This window comes from Nerophis lumbriciformis, linkage group LG27 (assembly GCF_033978685.3).
Source record: "Nerophis lumbriciformis linkage group LG27, RoL_Nlum_v2.1, whole genome shotgun sequence".
Lineage (NCBI taxonomy): Eukaryota > Metazoa > Chordata > Actinopteri > Syngnathiformes > Syngnathidae > Nerophis > Nerophis lumbriciformis.
In genome coordinates, this window is record NC_084574.2 from 26,800,404 (window position 1) to 26,827,099 (window position 26,696).

The window sequence follows — 26,696 nt, forward strand, 5'->3', positions numbered from 1 at the left end:
TTTAAATGTATTTAAGATTTAGGTTTAGATTTAAGATTTAGGTTTAGATTTGGGATTAAGCTATAGATTTTACATTGTTATCGCTAAAATAGAGATTTAAGATGTATATTTACCATTTAGGCTTAGATTTAACATTTAGATTTATAATTGAGATTTTTTTTTTTAAATAGGTTTAGATTTAACATTAAGGTTTAGATTTAACATTTAGGTTTAGATTTAACATTTAGCACTAACATAGATTTAAAATTACCATTTAGGTTTAGATTTACCATTTAGGTTTAGAGTTAAGATTTAGATTTAGATTTAAGATTTAGGTTTAGATTCAACATTTAAGTTTAGATTTAACAATTAGGTTTAGATTTAGATTTAGATTTAAATTTAAGATAGGTGGTGACCAACACCTACAAAAACATCTGATCTTTCTGATAGAAGACGTTAGAAGATTTGGTAATGGCCTAAAAATCTACAAAGCACATTGTACATTTTTCATTTTAAAATTATCCATTGTCCCGAGAGGTTATCATCCATCCATTTTCTACCGCTTGTCCCGTTCGGGGTTAGGATTACCAAAATAAAAGTATATCTTTAAGTTACTCTTTCAGAAGCAAATCGCTTCATGGAGCACACCTAGTTACGTACTCAAAAAGCAAACATTACATAGCTACCAATAAATGGCAATTCAAAGTTAAAGAGTCAATATTGGAATACATAATGAAGTGGTTCACAGTTTATACGACCAAACACACCTTCTATCCAATTCCAGAGTCTCTGTGTCATGGTAGGCAGAGTTGAAAAATCCTCCTTCGTTGCTGCTGTAACTTGACATGGAGGTCTTCAAACTAATGCTGATCCTTTCGATAATCTGATTCAGTACTGTTGAAAACAACCAAGTGAAGAAAACATTAGACAACATGAGGCTAAATTGCATGGGGTAAGTCACATTTTGAGAGGGAAGCATGTGTCATTTAATCTACCTGTACTTTCAGTATCTGCTCATCATTAATTCATAAAAGGGTTTGGCTTGCAGTGTGTGTAGTAATTCTGTGTTAACCCCACAGGGTGTATGCACCCCCTCAAAACAATTTATATCATAGACACGTATGTTGTAAAGTATTCTTAAGACTCGCTTACCTGGTATTTTGGTGTGGGAATGAAAAAAAAAAATAGGCAGGTGAATAATTAAAAATAAATAAATAACAACAACCAAACACTCACATGGAATCCGTGCGGAACAAACTAAGAGACAAAAAACCGGTGTGTCCAATAACAACCATCACAAAAAACAGAGCAGCAACCAGGAAGTGTGCTGTAGTCAGAGGTAAAAGTCCATTGCCTATGAAAAGAGAAGGTGGGTCCCATGTGCACACTTTTTATTATGGAAAAATAATGAATTACTAAACCATCATTCATTTAATTTTTAGGACGTAGTGCGATTGGATCTGTGGACATGTCAGGTTTAAGACATATTATAATGTCTAAGGTTAAAATGATTGATATCTTTGTGAACAGAGGCATGTAAATAATGGAGAACAAATTCAGATCAACATTTCACGTTTTGATTGAAATTGAGGTGTTGACGAGCAATCTGTGAGTTGGAATCTCATTAGGAATAACTAATGAAAACTAACTAATTAGCCGCATATTTCGTGGGTTAAGTGTAATTAAGGTCTAAGGTCTAAAGCTGGGGCCGCATGGAGGAAAATCTGTGCACACGTGGGCCGGACTATTAAAATCATGGCGTTAAAACTAAAAAAATAAAGACAACTTCAAATTGTTTTCTTTGTCTTACTTTGGCCAAAAAAAGAACAAACACATTCTGAAAATATTACAATAAAAATATAGAAAAAAATACCGGCAGTGGTAAAGTTTAGATCCATGAAGGAAAAAAGAAAGTGAATGAATGTTTATAACTGAATAAATATACTGACCGTATTTTTCGGACTATAAGTCGCACTTTTTTTTAAAGTTTGGCCGGGGGTGCGACTTATACTCAGGAGCGACTTATGTGTGAAATTAATAACACATTACCGTAAAATATCCAATAATATTATTTAGCTAATTCACGTAAGAGACTAGATGTATACGATTTCATGGGATTTAGCAATTAGGAGTGCCAGATTGTTTGGTAAACGTATAGCATGTTCTATATGTTATAGTTATTTGAATGACTCTTACCATAATATGTTACGTTAACATACCAGGCACGTTCTCAGTTGGTTATTTATGCCTCATATAACGTACACTTATTCAGCCTGTTGTTCACTATTCTTTATTTATTTTAAATTGCCTTTCAAATGTCTATTCTTGGTGTTGGGCTTTATCAAATAAATCTCCCCCAAAAATGCGACTTATACTCCAGTGCGACTTATATATGTTTTTCCCTGTCTTTATTATGCATTTTCGGCCTGTGCGACTTATACTCCGGAGTGATTTATACTCCGAAAAATACGGTATGCACAAAAATGTGGGTTTTTTTTTTTTTTGTTTTTTTTTTTATGAATTAAGTAACGTTAATGACAACCTTCTTACAAAACACAATATAGAATGTGAGATATAACAGGATTCAAAACGGTTACAAAAAAAGTGGGACCCCAAAAATGTACTGTGGGACCCAATTTTTATGACTTGATGGAGTCCCTTTGAAAATTCCTAGCGCCAACACTGATGGAGTATTGGTGCGTGCAAAACAGCAGCAGGCGGCTGTGGCCTGCGGGCCGGTTCCAATACTAATTAAATATGTGGCGGCATAGCTCGGTTGGTAGAGTGGCCGTGCCAGCAACTTGAGGGTTCCAGGTTCGATTCTTGCTTCCGCCATCCTTGTCACTGCCGTTGTGTCCTTGGGCAAGACACTTTACCCACCTGCTCCCAGTGCCACCCACACTGGTTTAAATTTAACTTAAATATTGGGTTTCACTATGTACAGCGCTTTGAGTCACTAGAGAAAAGCGCTATATAAATATAATTCACATATCATAGATAATTCATTCGTGGGCCGGATCTGGCCCGCGGGCCTTGACTTTGACACCCCTGGTCTAAAGTGTAATTATTTTAATGGGGAAATTATACACCAGACACACAATGACTTACAGTACTAGGGTTGCTGCTATTGGTAATTTTAGTAAAAAAAAAAGCCTTCAGTTATGCTGCTCCCTGGTCATTGAATGACATCCAGAAAGATCTGAGGCTAGCAGAATTTATCATTTTGGAGGAGTTTAAGTCATTTTTAAAAGATCGAGAAACCTGTTCTCTTGGGCAATGTACTTGCTTTTAAATTGAATTGTTACTGTAATCGTTTTAAATGATTTTTGACCTGTTGTGGTATGACTGCTGTTGTTCTGTTGTATTGTCTTGTTGTAATTATTATTGTAACTTTGTTTGTGCCGCCCTCTTTGTCAGGTCGCTCTTGAAAAATAGATTTTAATATCAGTGAGTCTTTACCTGGTTAAATAAAGGAAATTGATTGATTGACAGCATTCAATTGATTAGTTTGTTCAATTAATCGCGAAATCTGATAATAAATAAATGAGTTATACTTGTATAGCGCTTTTCTACCTTCAAGGTAGTCAAAGCGCTTTGACAGTATTTCCACATTTACCCATTCACACACACATTCACACACTGATGACGGGAGCTGCAATGCAAGGCGCTAACCAGCAGCCATCAGGAGCAAGGGGTGAAGTGTCTTGCCCAAGGACACAACGGACGTGACTAGGACGGTAGAAGGTGGGGATTGAGCCCCAGTAACCAGCAACCCTCCGATTGCTGGCACGGCCACTCTACCAACTTCGCCACGCCGTACACACCTTATAGCCCCAATGCATATTTTAATGAAGAGTTGTAATAAAGAAAAATGTTTCTGCTTACTTTAAACTTCATTCTTTTTTCTAAAAAATGCACATCATCAACATTGAAGTTGCACTTTTAACATCTATGCATTAATAAGAATAACAAATAAAAACTCCAAAACACCACCGCTCTAATGTGTGCTCTGTTGCAACGACAGTGTGTATTTAATGTTCTGGCCACTCCATGTGGTCCGGATTTTATAAATGTTTGTTAGTTACACTCATTTTACAATTATTGAAGCATCCATCCATTCATCCATTTTCTACCGCTTCTACCAAGCGCTTACAGACTTATTTTAATTTTTAGACTCATGATTTCAGGTTTTTCTATTTACTCTGGGTTTAGGTGTCTGTTTTAGTTTTTAGTACAATAATATATACAAGTGATATAAAAGAAAACAAATAATTGTTTCTACAATGCAATATTCAAAAATAGTTAGATAAGACCATAAAACATTTGTGTTTAAAGGCAAATGTAATAGACTTAGAATTAGACACACTTTATTGATCCACAAGGGAAACTGTTCCACACAGTAGCTCAGTTACAAAGGATGGAAAGGGTAAGGATGGAAAGGATAATGCAGGTATAAAGTAGACTAAAAATGTACCATTGTAGCAATATAAAATATAACATATATGTAATATTTACATATTATACATACATTATTATAATATATAATATATATTATTTTATATTATATATATTATAAAATATATTACAAAAATATATAATATATAATAAAATCCATATAATATATATTTGTGTATATATATATATATATATATATGGATTTTATTATATATTATATATATATATAGGAAATCATTCTGGATTTGTATATATATATATATATATATATATATATATATTATAAAATATATTATAAAAAATATATAATATATAATAAAATGCATATATATATATGGATTTTATTATATATTATAAAATAATAATATAATAATAAAATCCATATATATATATATATATATATATATATATATATATATATATATATGGATTTTATTATATATTATATATTCTTTATTATATTTTATAATATATATATATATACAAATCCAGAATGATTTCCTGCCCTCCAAATATTCCCTTGTTTTAGTCTGAATTGAATTATTTTTTAGCTAACTCACCAAGCCTGATAAAGTAAAATTACAAAAGCATAAGAATTTACCACATAATGGGGAAAATTGTAAAAGCAATCCTATGTGTGTTTTCTTTTGTTTTCTTTCCAGAAGTTTTTCCTGAAACATACTCTGCTCTCATATTTTTGAACAACTAATGCGACCCCGAATGGGACAAACGGTAGGAAATGGATGGATGGATAATGCGTACCTTTATTAATAGTAATGACAGTTATGCAATGTTTATTTTGTATTTTAAGATTGCATTTCTATTGACTTTGTAATTGTTTTATCCGTATTACATATATGTTTGTTGTATCGTTTGTTTGGACAATATGCATATTCGAAATAAACTGACACCGGTTATGAGTTAAAATTTAAATTAAAAAAAGCAGAATCACCGCATGTTGTTTAGCGTTTGAACGCACGGAATTGTGGGAAATGTAGTTCAATAAATGACTTTACATACATAGACTTGTTTTTTTGCGTTAATTTTTTTTATATATAATACGACTATAACATTGTATGAAATATAACATATTGAATTGCAAAATAAATAAATAAATATTAATAAAAACTCTTAGTGAGTTTCAGAGTTCAGGAAGTTGTCGCAATGTTTTCTTCCTGACGGACAGGACCGTCAACATTAGTTGTATATTTACCCAAAGTCACACTGTAGTGTTCGGTATATACCACGATTGCCAACTGCTACAGCATCAAAGTGGACAATGGAGGTTGATTCAGGTAAAACTAAACCAGCAGGCTTGTTTGTGTCTTTCCGTACCTGTCGTTACCGTCGCTTAGCTACCTTTAACTTCAGCTAACCGGCTAATGCTAGCTCGCCTCAAAGTGAGATGCAAGTTTATCAAATGAGATCCTTCGGTTAAGTGAATAAATGCTGACGGATCTGTTTGCTATTTACTTTAATCTACCATTTTACATACATTGGAAAATACTTTCCCGTGGTACTTGAAACATTGCGATAGGACAAATATTAAGTGAGCTACGAATTTTTGAAGTAAGAGAATCAGTCGCTTTTTTGTTTTGAATTATCCATTAGGACAATAAAACATGTGTGACCTTTATTTTGGAAAATGAATATCAAAACATCATAGCTCCCCTATTATTTGGTCATATATGCATGATATAAAAAGCAAATGTTCAGTAACCTCCCAAACATCACTTAATGTAAAAAATTAAAACTTGATTAATTAATTTATTTTAATTTGATTTAGTTGATTAGCAGCAGGAGCATAGTTACAGTATGGGCTTACCGTTTTGAATTCAAACTAAATGTTTAAAAACATCCAAATTGGAGTGAATTATTGTGCATTAGTGGAGTTTTTCTGGATTAAGATTAATATTGGTTTATTTCAAATGGGGCAATGCAATTTCATAAAACACACATGGTTAAAAAAGACAGAATTAGCCAGAAAGCTAGATTTCATCTGTAGTCCCCTGGCCATGATGTAAAAATGGCAGTAAAATTACAATTTCAAAGAAAAAGAGAGAAAAAGAAAACAAGCACACAATACATATACGATATAATAAAAAAATCAAATACAACATCACAACATAACATTTATCATAGTATCAAAACAGGCTCATCTTTTAGTGCTGACAGTAGTAGGCGTTGATAAGACACATTTTACATTTTTTTTGTGAAGGCCTTGTATGTTGTGACCAGTTTAACCTGCTCAGGTACTGAGTTCCACACATTTGCGCTCCTTCCTGACCAGCAGTGTTGGAACTAACGCGCTACAAAGTAACGCGGTACTGTAACGCCGTTAGTTTCGGCGGTAACTAGTAATCTAACGCGTTATTTTTTATATTCAGTAACTCAGTTACCGTTACTACATGATGCGTTACTGCGTTATTTTACGTTATTTTGTATGTAGTATCGGCTAGAAACAGAAGATCTGAGTGTGTTTTATTGCAGCGCTGCAGTGTCGTCCTTCTAAATCTTCTTGTGTCACAAGAGGTGCGCTCTGTGTGTGTCTGGGTGTGGGTGTGGGAAGGGGAGGGGAGAGGAGGGGGTGCATAATACAACGTAAACCGTTGGCCAACCAAAAAGTAACCACAGAAAACTACACACGATATAGTGTTCTGTGGTTACTTTTTGGTTGGCCAAGCGGACGTGACGACAGGCTGTCCTCACTCAGGTCCGCACGGACCTGGAGAGGGCGTGCCTTAAGTCCGGCTGGAAATCGGGAGAAATTTAGGAGAATGGTTGTCCCGGGGAGATGCACAGAAATTCGGGAGGGTTGGCAAGTATGAGATATTCTCACTTCTTTTCTTTTGTCGAGCACAAAGAAAAGAACATTTTAGTTAAATATAAGTTGTGTCTTGGATCAAAGGACCCGTCTACTGCCCAAAACAACAATTCAAATCTGCCTGGTTAGGCTTTGTGTATGTCACGTGTACCTTCCTTAGGTGAAGCCAGGTTTAGAGATATGTTGTTATTATGCTGTTTGTTACTTATGTATGTTATGTTGCAGCTATTTGAAATAGTTTTGTCAATTTGTTCTGGCCTGAAATAAATTGGCCCTTTGAAACATATATTTGTCTTTGTGTGTTGTATGTAGACCACATTGCTTAGCAGAGTTCAGTGATGCAAATGCATGTCAAGTTGATCAACAGATTTAATTATTCTCTAGTGCAATAACAGTACTGAAATTAAAGCTAAAAAGGCATTAATGGGAGCTTTAAAAAAAAAAAAAGTAGAAGAAGTAACTAAATAGTTACTTTTCACAGTAAAGCATTACTTTTTGGTGTAAGTAACTGAGTTAGTAACTGAGTTACTTTTGAAATAAAGTAACTAGTAACTAACTAGTTACTGGTTTTCAGTAACTAACCCAACACTGCTGACCAGGCCGACTTACTGAAAGTGCTCCTGCGCAGAGGAATATAACAGTCACTTCTGACAGAGCCCCGAAGATGAAATATTACACCGTTTTTGTGGATTTTCATTAACCTGACTCTCGCCAGATTCTTGTAGTTCGCTGAGCTCCACACAAGGATCTGGGCTCGAGGGCATTGCAAACTCCTTCAGGATAGCAAAAAATAATGAACCAATCAGGATCGCCGGGCGGGATTTCATGGATGGGACGCAGCGCCGAAGCGACTGTTTGATTCAAACAACAATGGCGGGACGCAGCGAGGAGTCGTGTGCTGACATTGATTCTGCTATTGCAACTGTTTTGTCGAATTAATTATTTAAAAGATGAACAGAGAACTTTTCGCTCTGTCGTTATCCAATATGTCGGCTGTTCTGTTTTGAATTTCCCAGCGTCGCTCTCGTCAGCATCACGGGTTGATTTCGATGTGAGTGGTTGAAGTAGCACGTCCTTCAAGATAACAGACAAGTGGTTTATCCTATCACATACAATTATTTTTTTACAAGGCCCCGCCTTCTGAAATACATCTCCTATTGAGAAGTCCCAGATCCTTGTGTGGAGCTCAGCGAACTACAAGAAGTTAGATTTTCATGGCGCTGGCCTCGGACAGACGGTTTTAGCTTGCACAAAAAACATGTTTCAATGCTCAGATTGACTTCACATTTCGGGGATTATAAGGACAGATACATATACAAATATCTTAAACTATAAAGTGTTGCAAACCTATTTTTGGGAAAAACTTTGTATGATTCTTGGATGTAAAATTTTGCTTGTGGATTAATGGCACTTCGAGGAATAAGATCTGGGAATTTCGAAATTGAGGCATGACTAGGAAATGTAAACCATCAACACAGAAAATAATGATGCACATCGATGCATTTTACAATTATTGAAGCATCCATCCATTCATTCATTTTCTACCGCTTGTCCCTCTCGGGGTCGGGGGGGGTGGCTGGAGATAAGTATGTCAGCAGCAGAGTGTCATGTACCTATTTTATAATACCGTATTTTCCGGACTTTCAGCCACTACTTTTTTCCCCAAGATTTGAACCCTGCAGTTTATACAAAGGTGCGGCTGATCTATGGATTTTTTCCCTCGCTAACGGCTAAATCATGGAATGGATTAAGCCAGTGGTTCTTAACCTTGTTGGAGGTACCGAACCCCACCAGTTTTATATGTGCATTCACCGAACCCTTCTTTAGTGAAAAATAAAATGTTTAGTTTTTTTCAAATTCAAGACAAAGTTATGTTTTTTTTACTGGTGCACAAAATGAACCGTGCATGAACATCACCTTGTTCAAAGAACAAAACCAACACAGTGCACGGACTCACAACAAATTACACACCTGCAAATCAGTGTGACTTCTGCTGTTGCCGTATCCATGATACGCCGGTAGGGAGAACTTTTTATTTACACGATGAGTCGGGTGTGTCTTGACCTCCGAGGCGGAGGCTCCGCCGAACCCCTGAGGCCGACTCACCGAACCCCTAGCGTTCGATCGAACTCAGGTTAAGAACCACTGGATTAAGCAAATAAATCAAACAATGTACTACAATGATCCACTTTAAGAAACTGTTCAAACTCAAAGTGTTTACAAAGTATAAGGAAGGAGAATCTTAGTAAACATCTTTTGAACCTTATTAAAAAAAGGAGAAAATCTTTTTTCATCTCATAAAGGATGAACAAAGACATCAATGATTTTTCTGTTTTGATTGATCAGCCGTTTTACTGCCACATTGCAGGCACCATTTCGAAAACAAATTAAGGTATATAAATTAATTATCTCATTTCACAAAGTATCGGTATATATCTGCGGCTTACAGTCCGATGCGAATAATATATGGAAATGTTTTTTTAATTTTTATTTAATTTAGTGGTCTGGTAATTTTGTTATGTCTCAACAGAGGCACACATCAGTCAAGTGAGTCTTGATGCTCTCTTTTTTAACTTTAGTCTGATTCCAACACGCCAACAGCAGGGATCCGCTCTTGCACCGCACTCGCAAACTTACACACATTTTTCCGTTGCTCTCCACAGACAGCACTTCCTCAATGTCCGGTAGTGATGTAACGCTATTGGGGCTGCGTGCCTGCAACTTGAGGGTTCCAGGTTTGATTCCCACTTCCACCATCCTAGCCACTGCAATTGTGTCCTTGGGCAAGACACTCGACCCAACTGCTCCCACACTGGTTTAGATGTAGCTTAAAGATGTAGATAATGTGTTTAACTATGTTAAGCGCTTTGAGTCTCGAGAGAAAAAAATGCTATATAAATGTATTTAAATTCACTTCACTATAAAAATTACACTTCACAATTATTAGACCAACATTTTCAGAGTAATGTTGAATGTGCTCAAAAAGTACTTATACACTCATTCTTTTGTATTATTTTTAGTAAAAAAATATTTTAATGGGACCCTGTTACGCCAAAACCAATGTTTCTTACCTATTAGTACCTAGTCTTGTATATTTGGGATTTACACAAATCCCCAAAATGTTAAATCAAACCATGAAGGCATGGCGCCGGCGGAGATATTAATGAAACATTCTTGCCTTCCTTCATACATCCTTTAAACAAGCCGTTGGGAATTTTCTCTGTCCTGTGACGTTTTCTGACCTGTGACGTGGTATAAATTTACCCAAAGTGATTTGCGCGAGTCCGCCATTGTAGCCCAACGCTGTCGTCAATAAGTTCCTTCTTTTTTTCTATCAATCAATCAATCAAAGTTTATTTATATAGCCCTTAATCACAAGTGTCTCTTTTGGAATTGGAATTGCATTGTTATGGTATTTGTTGGATTGATTAATTAAAAAACAGAACCAAAAAAAACAACAAGTGTCTCAAAGGGCTGCACAAGCCACAACGATATCCTTGGCTCAGATCCCACATCAGGGCAAGAAAAAACTCAGCCCTATCCTCTTGTTGTGGGGTAGACTGGCTCCTACATGCACACGCATCCTCCGCTGTTCCTATTTCTAATACAAAGTAGCGCATAGTTTTAACTCATATCTGTCAGTAGACTCGCCATTGAAGCAATGCAAACTACAACAAAGATGATGGGGAGAAGATGCTGTCGAGGTGGAGCCACATAAATAAAACCGCCCACAAAAGGGCACATCCTGAAAAGACGTTTAGAAAGCAGCTTGAAAACCGTCTGTAAAACATAGTATGCAAAATTTTGAACAAAGAACCACAATTACATGTTATGTAGACCACAAGGAAGTGTTTTTTAAATGTAGAAAAAAATCATATTATGACCCCTCTAGATAAACAAACGAGGGCTGCACAATTAATCCAAATTTAATCACAATTAATCACAATTTTGTGTGCTACAATTTAATAAAGGAGATTTTAATTTAAAAATATTTGTTAAGCAAAATTGGAATGTATTTGTTTTTTCTATAATTTGATTACCAAAATTCACTATACAGTCCCAATCAAAAGTTTACATACACTTGTAAAGAACATAAAGTCATGGCTGTCTTAAGTTTCCAATACTTTCTACAACTCTTATTTTTTTGTGATAGAGTGATTGGAGCACATACGGTTAGGTCACAAAAAACATTCATGAAGTTTGGTTCTTTTATGAATTTATTATGGGTCTACTGAAAATGTGAGCAAATCTGCTCGGTCAAAAGTATACATACAGCAATGTTAATATTTGGTTACATGTCCCTTTGCAAGTTTCACTGCAATAAGGTGCTTTTGGTAGCCATCCACTAGCTTCTGGTTGAATTTTTGACCACTCCTCTTGACAAAATTGGTACAGTTCAGCTAAATTTGTGGGTTTTCTGACATGGACTTGTTTCCTCAGCATTGTCCACATGTTTGGGGAGGCCAATCTAAAACATTATTTCTAGCCTGATTTAGCCATTCCTTTACCACTTTTGACGTGTGTTTGGGATCATTGTCCTGTTGGAACACACAACCGCGCCCAAGACCCAACCTCCGGGCTTATGATTTTAGGTTGTCCTGAAGGATTTGGAGGTAATCCTCCTTTTTCATTGTCCCATTTAAAGAACCAGTTCCATTGGCATCAAAACAGGCCCAGAGCATAATACTATCACCACCATGCTTGACAGTAGGGATAATCCATTATATTGTGATGAGATCACCATTTAACCATGACCTACCACCTTTTGCAGTGTTCTACCCTGATCGAAGTGGAAGAGTCACCAATAACCCCTTGCTGTACCAGCTGCCCAGCTACCAGTCCTTGCTTTATCGCAGGAAGTCGTCAACTGGTAGCACAAAGCGAAGGAACAGCTCGCGAGCCCGGATTGACTCCTCAAACAGTGGCAAATGGGCTTTGGCTAGTCTAAGTAGACATGGAGAGAAACAGAAGAGTCAGATGGCGCAGAGGCCAATCAGAGAGCTTACCAAGACCATGGCTGAGAAACGCAGAGACAGGTAAGAACACTTTTCTTTACTTTAAGTTTAACGTTGTATCACATGCTTTGCATTTTAAAAGTTGTAAATAGTAACCAAGATGTATGATTTCTGTTAGAGCACTACGTCTGGAAGAAAATGCAGAGCTCAGTAGCTGGAGGCAGTGGAGGCAAAGCACCCACACATATCTCCGCAGGCTGCAAGATGACATTCATGAGTGGCTGAGCTCGATGAAGCTCTGGAGGGGAGACATCCACCTGATAGAAGGTGAGGACATGGTTACATATTCTCCTACTAGGGATCCCAGATGTACTCTATTTAGCGGAATTCAGTGATTCTTCTAGCCCAGTGATTCTCAAACTGTAGTAGTACGCCAAATAATCACTTAAATCACTTACTCATAGGTATTGCTCCGATGCCAATACGGCACTTTTTGAGGGTATTGGTATCGGAGAGTACTTGCAACTAAATCTCCGATACCATACGAGTATGTATTTTGGAAGAAACCTCGGGTTTACCACGTAAATAGAGCGCGCAGTAGTCAATAAGTCGGTTAGCATGCTAATTGTTGCTACGCAGAAATGACTTGTTCTTCGCCTCTTTTCCCTGGAAATGAAAGACCATTGCACCAATTGAAGACTGCACTACCAAAGCAAACACCATGACGGCGGTGTGGCAATATTACAAACTCAAGCAGCCAACAAGTCGCATGGCAACATGCAAAATTTGCATTATCTCTGTTTCGAGGGGTGGAACACGTGGGACGTTTCAACGCACGCGACCTAACGAATCACTTGAATGGTGAAGCACAATGAAGTTACCGTGGCTAAAGCTGACAAGGCGGGACAAAAACAACAAACTATGACAGATAAATTCCAGGGGAAAGAAAAGTTATCACGAGAATCCCAACATGAAGTCGGCATTTGTGGTAAAGTAATAGAATTCATAGTATTTGATGATCAACCGCTCTCAATGGTGAAGAATGGGATTTTGCCGCTTGCCTGGTAGCAAACACATGACCGAAACAGCCCTTCCCGACCTGTATAAGACTGTTAGCAAACTCATCTCTACAAAATTACAAGGCGCAGACTCTCGTCAGCTTCACGACAAGAGATGTGGAGCAGTGATGTCACATCTGTATCAGTGATTATCTTAACACCACATTGGGTCAGGCCAGGAGGCTGTAGCATCTTAATAGGTAGAAAACATTGGCAAAGTTGTCTTGCCTTTTTACATAAGTTCTATGTAGGAAATGCCCCCTGAAGCTCCAAAAAAGGCATCCTTGAACCCCAGCTGATATTTTTCAATTCCTCTATCTTTTTTTACCTTGCTGGGATCCCTGTCCTAATGCTATAAATATGCATACATTTTAATGTATTGCATCCCACCACACCAGGTAGGGTTGTACGGTATACCGGTATTAGTATAGTACCGCGATACTAATGAATCATATTCGGTACTATACCGCCTCTAAAAAGTACCGCACCCCCCCCGTCGTCACGTCGAGCAGAGGAGCATGTTTGGTAGTGCACAATCACAGAGTACTTACAAGCAGACACAGTGTGTAGACAGAAAAGGGAGAACGGATGCATTTTGTCTTAAAAACTAACGATAAAGGTGAAGTTATAACACTCAAACGGCCACCTGAATAGGTGCTTTAAGACATGGCTAGGTAGCTAGCGGCTAAAGTTAATCCGCAGTCTGCAGTGTGTTAGCTACTTCTAAATCACAAATCCTGGTCTCCATGGTGACAAATAAAGTAAGTTTCTTACAAGTATCATCCCTGCAGGACAAGGAATAGCTAAACATGCTTCACTACACACCGTAGCTCACCGGCGTCAAAATGTAAACAAACGCCATGGGTGGATCCACACCTAACATCCACTGTAATGATACCAAGTACAGGAGCGTATCTAGTCGATACTACTATGATTACGTCAATATTTTTTGGCATCACAACATCTTCTTTCGTTTTAAAAAAATGTATATTATGTTTATAAACTCAGGAAATACGTCCCTGGACACATGAGGACTTTGAATATGACCAATGTATGATCCTGTAACGACTTGGTATCGGATCGATACCTAAATTTGTGGTATCATCCAAAACTAATGTAGGGTTAGATAGGGGTGAGTGACAAACGCCAGACCAATTCCTCAGACGGAAGAGCATTTTTTATTGAAAATAATTAATAATTGTAAAAAAATATTGACATTTAAAACATGTACATGTTCTGTTAAACCACCAATGTTAATAATATAAGTTAGCCAGTAGTGTATTTTTAATATTTTTTGGTTTAAACAATGTAACTTTGAGCAAGTTTCAAACATGCCTCTTTAAATGGTTGGGTACAACAACTATTCATTTCCACCGATTTCTGTAACCTCTGTAATTGTGTGTTCTCTATTGTCTTGTTCAGGGATGTTTGGCCCCGGGATCGTGTCCTACTTTTCTTTCTTGCGCTTCCTCGTCATGCTCAACCTGATCATCTTCACCCTCATGTTCAGCTTTGTTTTGTTGCCCATCATCATTTCCCCCAACGCTTCAGGAAACATCACGTACGACCTGGATGACGGTGAGAGAACGCTTGTTAGCACATCCATCACTCTGACTTTGTCAGGATTAGTGAGAGGTTGTGTGTTGCTGTTGTTACACATGTATGTCAGAAGGTGTTAAGCTTACATGTCACCATCTTTGACAACAGGTAGTGTTTGTAGTGTTTATCCAAGCAGTGCTCGCCGAGGTCTTGTCATCTTTCACGAGCACATCACTGATATGTTGTCCGGTGGAGTAAGTACTTTCATCTTCAACACACTGCTGTCGTCAGGGTCATAAGACCATGTTCAAATGAATACAGGTATTTTAAAAAACACATATTTTCCTCTGCTTTTTGACCTCTTGTCTAAACGCAAACATAGGCCTTGGAACAGAGCTTTTGAAAAAACAGAATGGAAATTTTCAAAATTTTTGACTTCATCTTTTTGGTTTGTGTCATGTGCAACCTTGGTTAACATCAGAACACAATTTATTAAGTTATTTTGTGTAGAGGTAGATCCGTGCACTTTATAAGGTCACTGCCTTTGTGTCCTTGGGCAAGACACTAAATGCTGGTGTTTGAATGTTTGTAGTATGACTACCCTGAAAAATAGATTCTAAATATTATAATATATATCAGGGGTGTCCTAACTTTTTCCACTGCGGGCTGCACACTGAAAAATTAAAGCATGTGCGTGCCATTTTGATATTTTTCAAATATCAAAATCATTACAATATATATATATATATATATATATATATATATATATATAAAAAAACAATATATATATATATATATATATATATATATATATATATATATATATATATATATATTTTATTTTTTTTATTTTTTTACCCCTAGGCTTCCACTCAAGTTTGGTTCCCGGGACCCAAAAGGGTCTTAGTCATAATTTTTTTTTAAATAAGTCATACATAATAAATTTAATTTTTTATTTAACGTTTACAGCAAATCTCTGTATCAACTTCAGGTCTATCTGTCGGTATAAACCCTATATGTCATTTGCGGGCCAGATCCGGCCCGCGAATGAATTATCTTTGGCCCCCGAGATGATATTTGATGAGTATTAGAACCTTCCCACAGGCCACAGCCGCCTGCTGCTGTTTTGCACGCACCAATACTCCATCAGTGTTGGTGCAAGGAATTTTCTAAATGGGGTTCCAGGGACCCCATCAAGTCATAAAAATGGGGTTCCACAGTAAATTTTTGGGGTCCCACTTTTTTGTAACCGTTTTGAAAACAAATGATAAATGTATGCATTATCCTGTTATATCTCACATTCTATATTGTGTTTTGGAAAACACATAAACGTTACTTGATTCATTCAAAAACACTATACAAAAGAAAACACAGTTATAAACATTCATTCACTTTCTTCTTTCCTTCATGGATCTAAACTTGACTGCTGCCGTTATTTTTTTCTATATTTTTATTTTAATATTTTCAGAATGTGTTTGTTCTATTTTTGGCCAAAGTAACACAAAGAAAAACATCTTTTAATGCCATGATGTTAATAGTCCGGCCCTCCTCATAAAAGTGTTAAAAATAAGTCATACATTCTTTTCAAATATATATATATATATATATATATATATATATATATATATATATATATATATATATATATATATATATATATATATTTAACTTTCAACACTTAAGTCTTTAGATCAACTTCAGATCTATCCGTCGATTATAAGTTGTCAAAGACAACACTGTTTTTTTTTTGGCAAAAGCACAAAATATGCAATATTTTCCCCCAAAAACAATTTCAAAGGGAAATATTTGATGTGATGTAATTGGAACCTTGAATAAGTCAATAATTTATAACATAGATTTTTATTTATTATTATTTTTTAAACAATATCTAAAGAAAAAGAAAGAAACAAAAAGACAGTCTGCATGGCAGCTTTGTGTTCTTATTAAACACTGCAACTTTTTCATTCCATTTAACGCTTTTTTTATGTTTATTTTTAATTTTTTAATAGAGTACAAATTAGCTGCAATTCGCAAATGGCCCCATTACTATATGCGACCAAATTAGCTGTGGTTTCTTTTTCAGGCTTCTGATTGGCCAAAATGTACATGACAGCCAGTCAACGTGTTTTGAGGTGGATAGAGATCATTTTAAAACTTCATTCGCGTGAAAAGATATTTCTTTAACAGCGGATTGAGGGAAATGTGCGTTTTTTTTAAATATCCGTGTTGTTGTAGACATGGCCTAAATCGGCTTTCTCTGCAGGGCTTTCTTGAGGAGACCTATCTCTTTTATGGATATTACAAGGCGGACAAAATCCACTTCCCCAGGATCACCTATAACTTGCCTCTCGCTTACCTGCTGGTCACTATTGCATATCTCTTACTCAGTCTCATCTGGATTGTCAAGAGGTAATCAAAAGCGTTAAAAGGCCTGTGTTCAAAATGGTCAAAGTGACTTTGAGACTTTATTTTTCCAGGTCTGCTACTGGTTTCAAACGTAGCCTGATTCAGGACGAGGATCGCTTCCAGAGTTTTTGCAACAAAATCTTTGCCGGTTGGGATTTTTGTATTACCAATGGGAATGTTGCAAGGCTAAAGAGAAGCAGTCTGCTTTATGAACTAAAGGTTAGTTAGCATTATGTTCGATCTAATTGACTAATTGCCAAGACGTATTATGTTGAGAGAGACATATTCAATTTATGCTTTTTTTTTTTAAACTTCAGACAGATTTGGAGGAAGAGAGGATCAAACAGAAAATAGCAGATCGCACCCGCAAGGAGAAATGCCGCATTTATCTGTTACGCTTCATCCTAAACCTGTTTGTCATTGCTGTACTGGCCGGTTGCTTCTACTGCATTTACATTGCCACAGTCTTTTCCCAGGAAGCACAGTTGAATGAGGTCAAGGTAAATACATGCTTCTTCCCATTATGACTTTTGCAGCCTGTCTCTTTTCATGTGTCAATTTTTCTGGTTTGCAGGATAATTTTATTGTGGATCTCATCAATGAGTATCTGCCATCAATTGTTATCACCTTGGCTAACTTCATCACGCCCCTCCTGTTCTCAGTCGTCATTAACTACGAGGACTACTCACCTGCTTTCGAGATCCGCTTCACTCTCATCAGGTGCAAAACACTTCAAAACAGATGTTTCTAATGTTTCATCTTGGGACGTAATTACCATACATGTGCGTAAAAAATGCACTACACAGTGCCAGGAAGCTAGTCCATCCATCCATCTTCTTGTGCTTATCCGAAGTCGAGTCGTGGGGACCTCATCCTAAGCAGAGAAGCTCAGGCTTCCCTCTCCCCAGCTACTTTGTCCAGCTCTTCCCAAGGGATCCAGAGGCGTTCTCAGGCCAGCTAAGAGATATAGTCTCTCCAACGTGTCCTGGCTCTTCCCTGTGGCCTCCCACCGGTTAGAGGAGCCCTAAACACCTCCCTAAGGAGGCGTTCGGGTGGCATTCTGACCAGATGCCCGAATGACTTCTGGCTCCTCTCGATGTGGAGAAGCAGCAGCTTTACTCTGAGCTCCTCCCGAATGACAGAGCTTCTCACCCTATCTCAAAGGGAGAGCCCTCCACTCGATGGAGGAAACTCATTTTGGCCGCATGTAGCCGTGATTTTGTCCTTTCTGTCTTAACCCAAGCTTCATGACCATAGGTGAGGATGGAAATGGAAATCGACTGGTAAATTGAGAGCTTTGCCTTCCGGTTCAGCTCCTTTTTCACCATGACGGATCGATACAGGGTCCACATCACTGCAGACGTTGCACTCTTCCGCCTGTCAGTGTCACAGTCCACTTTTCCCTAACTCGTCAACAAAACACTTGAACTCCTCTATCTGGGGCAGGATCTCGTACCCAACCCGGAGATGGCACTTCACCTTTTTCCAGGTGAGAACCATGGACTAGGACTTGAAAGTGCTGATTCTCATTCCAGTGTCTTCACCCTCAACTGCTAACCAACCCAGAACACATCGTCCACCAAAAGCAGCCACCAAACTGGATCCCCTCAATGCCCTGACTGCGCTTAGAAATTCTGTTCATAAAAGTTGTAAATAAAATCGGTGACAAAGGGCAACCCTGGCGGAGTTCAACCCTCACTGGAATGGGTCTGACTTACTGCCTTTAATGCGGACCAAGCTCTGACATTGATCATAGGGGCAATGGACGGCCACAATCAGGCGGTCCGATACTCCATATTTTTTGAGTACTCCCCAGAGGACTTCCCGAGAGACACGGTCGAATGCCTTCTCCAAGTCCACAAAACACATCTTGACTGGTTGGGCAAAGTTGTGAATAAAGACCTGGTCCACAGTTCCACGACCAGGGCGAAAATTACACTGCTCCTCCTGAATCCAAGGTTCGACTATCTGTCGTAGCATCCTCTCCAGCACACCTGAATAGACCTTATCAGGAAGGCTGAGGACTGTGATCCTGAGATAGTTGGAACACACCCTCCAGTTCCCCTTTTTAAATAGAGGAACCATTACCCCAGTTTGCCAATCCAGAGGTACCGCCCCTGATGTCCATGTCCAATGACTGTCTGGTTTTGCTGCAGTGAAACAACCCACTCTCCAGGGGCATTCACACATTGCCAATTTAGATGGCGGTTCGGCAGTTCGCCATGCTTTGCCAAAGACCGTACACAAACCCTGGCCATCCGACACTTACTTGCCATAAACACCGAGAACTGCAGGGAGCCGCCCAAAATATTAAACATGATACATTTTGCTTTGCAGTTTGAATTGGATCGCGTTCAAAACGCCTATACCGTGTAAAGAACGGAAGCCTCTGTGTTGGCACTGCAAGAGTTGTGATAATACTGTATTAACACCGGCATGTTCAGCCATTTTCCTCCTGGACTTCACAGTTAGCACACAGAGGCGACAGAGTTAAACACAGAAGCATCACGGACGCATCACGGTCTGACACGGTGGTATTGCGGTTGTGGACTCCGCCGCCTTTCAGAGAGATCTGCGATACCATCGTTGGGACAGGGTTCAACGCACTTTTAAAAACCCTAATGTGTGAACGCACATTATGCTTCCCTGCTGACTACGTCTCTGGCGCCATTCAGTTTCCGGCCTATCCAATATTTTTATTTTATTTTATTTTTTACATAATATTTATATTATTACTATATATATATATTCAATCTATCTGTGTTGGCCCTGCGATGAGGTGGCGACTTGTCCAGGGTGTACCCCGCCTTCCGCCCGATTGTAGCTGAGATAGGCTCCAGCGCCCCCCGCGACCCCAAAGGGAATAAGCGGTAGAAAATGGATGGATGGATATATATTCAATTGTGTTAGATTATTTTTTAATTTATTATGTTGGATAGCAGTGGTCAATTATTATTTGTATAGTTATATAATTGTTTATTCTTTAAAGGATACATATTTTGTAATTTGTGCAATTGCATTGCTTTCATTTTTGTTAGTTTACCACACAGTTACAGCCATAAATGCAATGGTAACAAAAATTGGCAGAATAGTTTATTTTGGTGTTTTGGTTTTCGGCTAGGATTTTGTCATGTTCAGTTTTGGCCAAAAGATTACATTTTGGTGCTTTTTTTATTTTTTTGCTAGTTTAATCAATTTTAGCGACAATTGTGGGTTATTTTTTGTTTTTGTACTAACATGCGTATGTATATAGTGTATGTGGGCATTTGCAGCATTGGTGTGTCGCAATGTGAAATACTGACCTTACCAAATGCATTCATTCACTTCTTACCTGTTCTTTTATTACCTAGGTGTGTGTTCATGCGACTGACCAGTATTGGAGTTTTACTCTTTTCGCTGTGGTCTCAGATCACTAAATGTAAAGAAGAGCCTTGTGTCTGCGGCTATAACCATTTGCTGTATTCCGTAAGTCACAAAATACATTTCAAAACGATGTTTTGCATAAGTCACAGTGCCGTAACTATCATTACAGTGCTGGGAGACACGTGTTGGCCAGGAAATGTACAAACTAACCATCTTTGACTTCATCATCATTGTGGCAGTCACCATCTTTGTGGAGTTTCCCAGAAAGTGCGTCCAAAGTCTGAATCTCAAAATTGTATCAAATTGACCAAAATGTATTTTTCCAGACTGGTTGAGTTTGTTATATTTGTATTGTTTATCATATCCTGCACTTCTCCTGCTCAGGCTGATAGTGAAGTTTTGTGACTGTGGCCTTGCAAAGTGGTGGGGTCAGCAGGAGTTTGGTATCCCTCAGAATGTTCTTGAGATTGTCTATGGTCAGACTATCTGTTGGATTGGTACATTCTACTCCCCTATGCTGCCTGCTATCTGCACAATCAAGTACTTCTTTATGTTTTACATTAAGAAGGTAATTTATTTATTTAAATATGTTTTATTTTTACAAGTCAGATCAAAAGCTGTTTTTTAATTGTCACATTTTTGTAGCCTGGGCTTTTCTGTTGTTAATGTATTGATTTCTTTCTTTTACCAGGTGTCACTGATGAAAAATTGCCGTCCAGCTACACGTTCATTCAAAGCTTCCAGCTCTAACTTTTTCTTCCTGGGTGTGCTCCTGATAGGCCTGAGTTTGGCTTGTGTCCCCGTCATTGTTAGCGTAGCACAGTGAGCTCTTAAATCTTTTTACTCCCATTTTCAGTCCCTCCAGGATTTTGTTGCGACCTAAAATGCCTGAATTTGCAGCAGTTTTTTCCAAAAGTTCCGGCAAAACTTGCAATGTTTTAAGGCTTATTTTTTAACATTGAATCAACTTGTGATTTTATGAATTTGTATCAATGTTTAAAGTGCTCCTTGTAACCTTAACTTCAAAAAGCACATGATTTCAACAAAAATTGGAAATCAAGTACTGTGTTGATGTTTTACTCGTTTTATACCGCACATAATTAAAAATAGACACTTGATGGCAGTAAAAGCACATACTCAGAGCTCATTGTCAAGTTCCTGTACTGTTTTAATTCATCACAAGAAATAATAGGGTATGAGTACAGAAAGAAACACCACCATTTTTGTTGGTAAATGAGAGCTCATTCACCAACAAAAATGGTGGTGTTTCAATGAGAGATTATCACAGCTCGGTCAGGTAGATGCTGCCTCTTTGCTAGGTCAGCATTGCAAATGAAAACCTGCATGGATAAATAAAGGTTAAAGTTAAAGTTAATGTGCCAATGATTGTCACACACACACTAGGTGTAGTGAAATTTCTCTTCTGCATTTGACCCATCCCCTTGTTCACCCCCTGGGAGGTGAGGGGAGCAGTGAGCAGCAGCGGTGGCCATGCTCGGGAATCATTTTTGGTGATTTAACCCCCAATTCCAACCCTTGATGCTGAGCGCCAAGCAGGGAGGTAATGGGTCCCATTTTTATAGTCTTTGGTATGACTCGGCCGGGTTTTGAACTCACGACTTACCGATCTCAGGGCGGACACACTAACCACAAAGGAATATGCAAACACATGTTAATGAGGAAGTATATGTTTGTATACATTATCCAGAACGCTTATTGCTGTAGACAGGCACAGTAAGTAGGTTTGAGCTACGAATGAGGACAACAATTGTGTCAGTTGAGCAACAAAGTGTTAATATATTGTTACACGCTGCTGTTGGTGTTCCTGCATTGTCCACAGAATAAACTAACGTACGTTTTGATTCGACAGATGGTTTAAGCTCAGGTGAGGGAACATTTTGATAGAGCAAAGGGAACTTGTGGGCATTGGACAAAGTTGTGGAGCAGCACATAATTTGCGGAGATTTGTTGAATTTGTGTAAATTGGTTTGATCGCGAAAAAGCGAAATCCTGGAGGAACTTCATGTTGCTTTGTTATTAGTGCATGAATTATTTCACAAACAACACTTAGCTGAATATAATCAAGTAATGTGTGTCCTAGGAAAAAGCAGACTATTTGAAATAATTAATTATATTAATACATCTTTTTATGTTTAAATGTCTGTCATTTTACTAAAGTTATTTGAACGGTAATATTTACTACTCACAATTTCGAAACCTACTGTATTCATCCTTCTAACTATGTTTGCACAGGATAAACTGTTCCCAGGCATGTGGACCATTTGTAAACTACACCACTTCTTGGGAGGTTCTACCAAGTGCCGTTTCCCAGCTACCCAGCGGGCTCCAAACTCTACTTTATATTCTTTCATCTGAGGCCTTTGCTGTTAGCTTTTTTGTTTGCACATGGTAAGTTGGCCTTGTGAGCGCATCAGAATGTGTCTAAATGTATAATAATTGCAACGCTGGTGACATTATTGTGTATATTTTCCTCTCTTCTGCTACAGTTTGGCTATGTTTTATGTGATCGCTCTAGCTGGAGCTCACAAGAGAGTTATTAAGCAACTAAGGGAACAACTTGTTATGGTGAGTAGTTTGAGTTTTTTGGAGGGTTAATCATCTTGGTTCTATCATGCATGAATAGGACTGATAAGAGACCGAGATGTAATATTTTAAAATGTTTTTGTTATTGTGGGTGTAATTTGCTTGTGTGTAGGACTGCAATATGAAAGTCCTTGTGAGAAAGACAAAACATAAATTAATAGAAAATAGTTATAAGCATGATTCAATAACATGATAAATATACTTTAAAATCAGCAATAGCACAGAAACTGAGTCACCAACATTTGGGATTGTTTGTTTGGGCACTCGATTTTACAAAATCATATGCTGGTAACCTGCTCAGTGGCCTTGTGGTTAGAGTGTCCGCCCTGAGATCGGTAGGTCGTGATTTCAAACCCCGGCCGAGTCATACCAAAGACAATAAAAATGCGACCCATTACCTCCCTGCTTGGCACTCAGCATCAAGGGTTGGAATTGGGGGTTAAATCCCCAACATGATTCCCGGGCGTGGCCACCGCTGCTGCTCACTGCTCCTCTCACCTCCCAGCGGGTGGAACAAGGAGATGGGTCAAATGCAGAGGTTAATTTCACCACACCTAGTGTGTGTGAGAAAATCATTGGTACTTTAACTTTACTTTAACTTTAAACAGTAGTTTGTTATGTGCAATGTTTTTTCATACGATAACCAAAACGCTATACAAAAACCTGGGGTAACATTTTTGCAAAAATTTGCAACAAAAACATATAAAAAGTTGGACATACTGTACATAAAACAAGGTGCCTCTGTATTTGATTTTTGTTGGATCTTAATTGCCAATGTGTATTTAATAGGGATGGGTACCTTTCACATTTGGACCGATATGTTACCTGGGAATTGATACCGGTACTCAACAGTGCCAATTGTCGGTACTTTTGTGTGTTTTTATTCTAATAGTTTAATAATAATATTTATTTTTTTACTATCACATTTGAAAATGAGCTGATTATGATAACTGTGGGCAGCATGGTGAAACAGGGGTTTGTGTGTGGGCCTCACAATACAAAGGTCCTGGGTTCGATCCCCGGGCTCAGGGTCTTTCTGTGTGGAGTTTGCATGTTCTCCCCATGACTGCGCATGGGTTCCCTACGGGTACTCCAGCTTCCTCAAACCTCCAAAGACATGCACCTGGGGATAGGTTGATTGGCAAGACTAAATTGGCCCTAGTGTGTGAATGTGAGTGTGAATGTTGTCTGTCTATCTGTGTTGGCCCTGCGATGAGGTAGCGACTTGTCCAGGGTGTACCCCGCCTATCGCCCGAATGCAGCTGGGATAGGCTACAGCACCCCCACCACCCTGAGAGGGACACGTGGTAGAAAATGAATGGATGATAACTGTGCTGTCCAGTTGTTATATCTTGTTTGCAAATATTATATAGTAAACTTTGCATGTAGTTGCCATTCTAAGGCGTTAGATGGCAGTAGTGTATAGACTTAGCCTTTGCTGTTAAGTTGAATGTGCCAGTCTAGTCTCATGTTGCGACCTACAAAGTATTTATACTGTAAGTACAGTATTTATTACACACTTGCTGTTTGAACGTAACGCGCAAATTAGTTGTGTTATTCATAACTAACTTTGGAGGTGTTGAAATCTCTAATGCTAATCAGTAGCATGTATATGGCAAAGCCAATGTAAATTAGCATCAAGCTAGCACAATTTGGAGTAGTGAAGCCTCACTTTACATTTGAGTTTTTTCTATCAAACATACAAGTGCTGCTTGAGTGCCTTTTTTTCTCGCCAAAGGTGTTTAGTCTGCAACCAGACGTGACGTCACAAGCAACAAAGGTATTGAAATATGGCACTGCTTGATTTTACGTGAATCAATACTTGTAGTACCGACGGAATTCAGATGATGCCTATAAAAGTACTGAATTCAGTGTAGGGATGGTGGATATACTTGCTTTAATTCAAAGCGCTGGTAAAGTCCATGTCAACTGGAATAATCAGTTTTACTCTTTTGCTGTTCAGGAGGGTCGAGACAAGCATTTCTTGATCCAGAAGCTATGCCAGGCCCAAAATCTCTCAGCGATCACATCTCCCGGTTCCAAAGGCCGGCACCACTCCAGCTGTAGCAGCCCCAGTTACCACACCAGCTTCTCTAACAATTTCCCAGAAAGTGTTTTCTTGGCACATCCACCTCCAGACACGTCTACGCATGTGTAAAAGTTAGGGAGTAACAAACCAATACTACGCTGAACTATCGTGCATTGCGGTTGGATGGCACCAAACTGTATTCCAAATTACATTTACCGTGTTTCTTACCTTGTCAGTGTTTCAGTGACAACTACATATTGTAAAACTACTGTATTTAAAACAATGTTTATATATTTTCTGTCCCCCAAAACTTTGATGGTTGAAAAAACATCTACTGTACTTTTAACTTGTTCTTTCTAAAAAGGACTTTACTCCAAACAGTGTATTTTATGTCGTACTTATAATACTGTGCACTTTAGCTGTATTAGGGCTGGATATGTTTTTGCAGAATTTGCACCTGTACAAATACAAATTAAACATCCATCCATCCATTTTCTACCGCTTGTCCCGTTCGTGGTCATACACTGAAAAATAAAGTGCATCAGCTAATGGTTTTAAAGTACATAAGCTAATGTTTTGCAACAGTGGATAACATTATTCGCGCTGTGGTTTTGTCACATTTGACCCGTTGCAAAATTCAAAACACATTACTACAACTCATCTCACACCAATGTGTCTATTGGGGGTACTGGCAGCATTTTTTTGTTACGTTTTTTGATAATTTTTTGTGTTATATTTGTATTTCTGGGTGCTGTGAATGTCTTAAGGGAAAATAAACCTCTAAAACCCCTTTTTGTACTGTACATTCTTTTTAGAGATTAATGCTCGGGTGCCTCCAAGTCAACAGGGGGCGCTGCAAAATTCAAAACAGACATTACTCCAACTCATCTCATACCAATGTGTCTATTGAGGGTACTGGCAGCATTTTTATTTTACGTTTTTGATAAGGTTTCGTGTTATATTTGTGTAACCTATTTTTATGGACTTGTCTCTTTGTGATGTTAAATTCCTGTTATAAACTGCCATACAGTATATGCCTTGAGCTCTTATTTTGAAGGCGCGAACAGCGGAAGTGATGTGACAAGTTGCGATGGAGCAAAATTTTGGGAAGCAAACGAAATAAAGTGGTCCTCGTGTAAAACTGGAGCCGCCGTGTTTGTTATTTTGTAGTTGTATACAGTATAGGCGACATATATAAACCCTCGGTTACATTTGTATTTCTGGGTGCTGTGAATGTCTTAAGGGAAAATAAACATATAAAACCCCTTTTTGTCCTGTACATTCTGTTTGGCGATTAATGCAATGACGCCTCCAAATCAATAGGGGGCGCTGCAAAATTCAAAACAGACAGTACTACAACTCATTTCACACCATTGTGTCTATTGGGGGTACTGGCGGCATTTATTTTACGTTTTTGATATTGTTTTGTGTTATATTTGTATTTCTGGGTGCTGTGAATGTTTTAAGGGAAAATAAACCTCTAA

At 38.1% G+C, this 26,696-nt stretch overlaps 2 protein-coding genes across 4 annotated transcripts in view; one reads left to right on the plus strand and one right to left on the minus strand.

Annotated features, from left to right (window-relative positions):
* tmc5 (transmembrane channel like 5) overlaps nt 1–1,289 on the minus strand; it is a 41,664-nt gene extending 40,375 nt beyond the window's left edge. The window contains exons 1-2 of one of the 3 annotated variants that reach the window (XM_061988259.1): nt 1,216–1,289; nt 747–873 (exon numbers count right to left, since the gene is read on the minus strand). In XM_061988259.1, coding sequence (XP_061844243.1) covers nt 747–826 — 80 coding nt within the window. In that variant the 5' untranslated portion in view covers nt 827–873; nt 1,216–1,289. Of the gene's footprint in view, nt 1–746; nt 874–1,131 lie in introns of all 3 variants that reach the window. The other 2 variants (XM_061988262.1, XM_061988258.2) reach the window with 2 other exon arrangements.
* Nucleotides 1,290–5,585: 4,296 nt separating this feature from the next.
* On the plus strand, nt 5,586–26,001 carry LOC133624580 (transmembrane channel-like protein 7). The gene is made up of 16 exons (XM_061988263.1): nt 5,586–5,729; nt 12,030–12,294; nt 12,392–12,540; nt 14,694–14,849; nt 14,979–15,064; nt 17,074–17,219; nt 17,288–17,435; nt 17,534–17,716; nt 17,791–17,936; nt 20,567–20,681; nt 20,749–20,846; nt 20,964–21,147; nt 21,271–21,401; nt 22,833–22,988; nt 23,087–23,165; nt 25,147–26,001. Exons 1-16 carry the CDS (start codon nt 5,714–5,716, stop codon nt 25,339–25,341), a joined length of 2,253 nt encoding a protein of 750 aa, XP_061844247.1. The 5' UTR covers nt 5,586–5,713; the 3' UTR covers nt 25,342–26,001.
* Nucleotides 26,002–26,696: the final 695 nt, after the last annotated feature.

Excerpts from the sequence above, each read along its gene's own strand:
- LOC133624580 (XM_061988263.1), top strand. Across the intron at positions 12,541-14,693 it reads AGACATCCACCTGATAGAAG|GGATGTTTGGCCCCGGGATC; the intron begins GTGAGGACATGG and ends TGTCTTGTTCAG. Across the intron at positions 20,682-20,748 it reads ATAACCATTTGCTGTATTCC|TGCTGGGAGACACGTGTTGG; the intron begins GTAAGTCACAAA and ends CTATCATTACAG.